Here is a 991-nt window from a genome sequence, read left to right as displayed (position 1 = left end):
CGCGGTCTAGCCGATAACCTGGGGCTGCCTCCTGATTATTCCTCTCTGTCTATGGTTTTTTTGGCACTTGCCACATGTTTAGTCTTCAGGTGCTTGTGTAACCTCACTGCAGACCATGGTAAAGTGACTTTCAGGCTGTTTTGAAGGCAGCCCCATGCTGACGAGCATCACTCCAAAATGTCCCTGGTTGTGAAGTTACAGCTGTGGCACATTGCTTCCTATTAGCACTGTGCTGGTGGCCATGCCTCAAAGAGAGAAAATGACATTTCCTGGTTAATGTGCTCCTTTTAAATCATTTTCCCAAACCCCTTGGTACTGGGAGAAATTCAGGTAGACATTTAAACCGATGCCCTGCCATCCTGCCAAGTGCCAGCCAATCTCCAGTGCTGCAGGGTGCTCTCCAAGCAAGCGGTGTGGCTCTCCCCACGCACCTTCATTAATTAGCCAGAGAATGAGCTGTCCAGTCCCAGCAGCTCCCCTGGCCCTTTGTTCTTTGCCTTGTTATTACTTTGGCCACCATGCCGGTGCTGGTGGCAGTGTGAGGAGGATGCTTTTGCTCAGAGGTGGTTTCTGTGTTGCTGGCAGAGATCAAATGTAAGGTGTAGGGGGAGGAGATGTAAGGCTGTGTGCCCCCGCGGTGGGGTGGTGCAGGGGGTGATTCTCCATAGCTGGCTGGGGTGTGCTCGCTCCCTCTGCCCGCCCCACGGGCTGTGCTGCCCCTGCCACGGCTTCTGCTTGACCTGCAGGCGTTCGAGATCTCGCTGCCCGCGGGGGGCGGGCGAGGCTGCAACAAGCGCATCACCTACACCAACCCCTACCCCTCGCCCCGCCTCTACTTCTTGTGCACCAACCGGCCCGACCTCCTCCAGTTCAAGGAGGACTCCTTCGAGGTACGTCCTCCTGCCGCGGCCTCTTCCCCCTCGCCAGAGCCCCGTCCCCATCCAGCCGGTGCGCGTGGCGTGGTGCTCGGCAGGTGCCGTGGCAAGGCCGT

General features: G+C 57.6%; 1 protein-coding gene across 1 annotated transcript in view; it reads left to right on the top strand.

Annotated features, from left to right (window-relative positions):
• The window catches only part of NPHP4 (nephronophthisis 4), a gene marked incomplete at both ends in the record, with an annotated part of 4,447 nt that extends 3,557 nt beyond the window's left edge, over positions 1-890 (top strand). Inside the window, one exon of the mRNA XM_008937185.1 lies at positions 706-890. Within this exon, the coding sequence (XP_008935433.1) occupies positions 706-890 (185 nt within the window). The remainder of the gene's footprint in view (positions 1-705) is intronic.
• Between the last annotated feature and the right edge of the window lie 101 nt (positions 891-991).

Source organism: Merops nubicus, unplaced genomic scaffold (genome assembly GCF_000691845.1).
Source record: "Merops nubicus isolate BGI_N331 unplaced genomic scaffold, ASM69184v1 scaffold30803, whole genome shotgun sequence".
In the NCBI taxonomy this organism is placed as follows: Eukaryota; Metazoa; Chordata; class Aves; order Coraciiformes; family Meropidae; genus Merops; species Merops nubicus.
The sequence above is the reverse complement of the archived record's forward strand: the minus strand, read 5'-3'. Positions and strand labels throughout refer to the sequence as shown.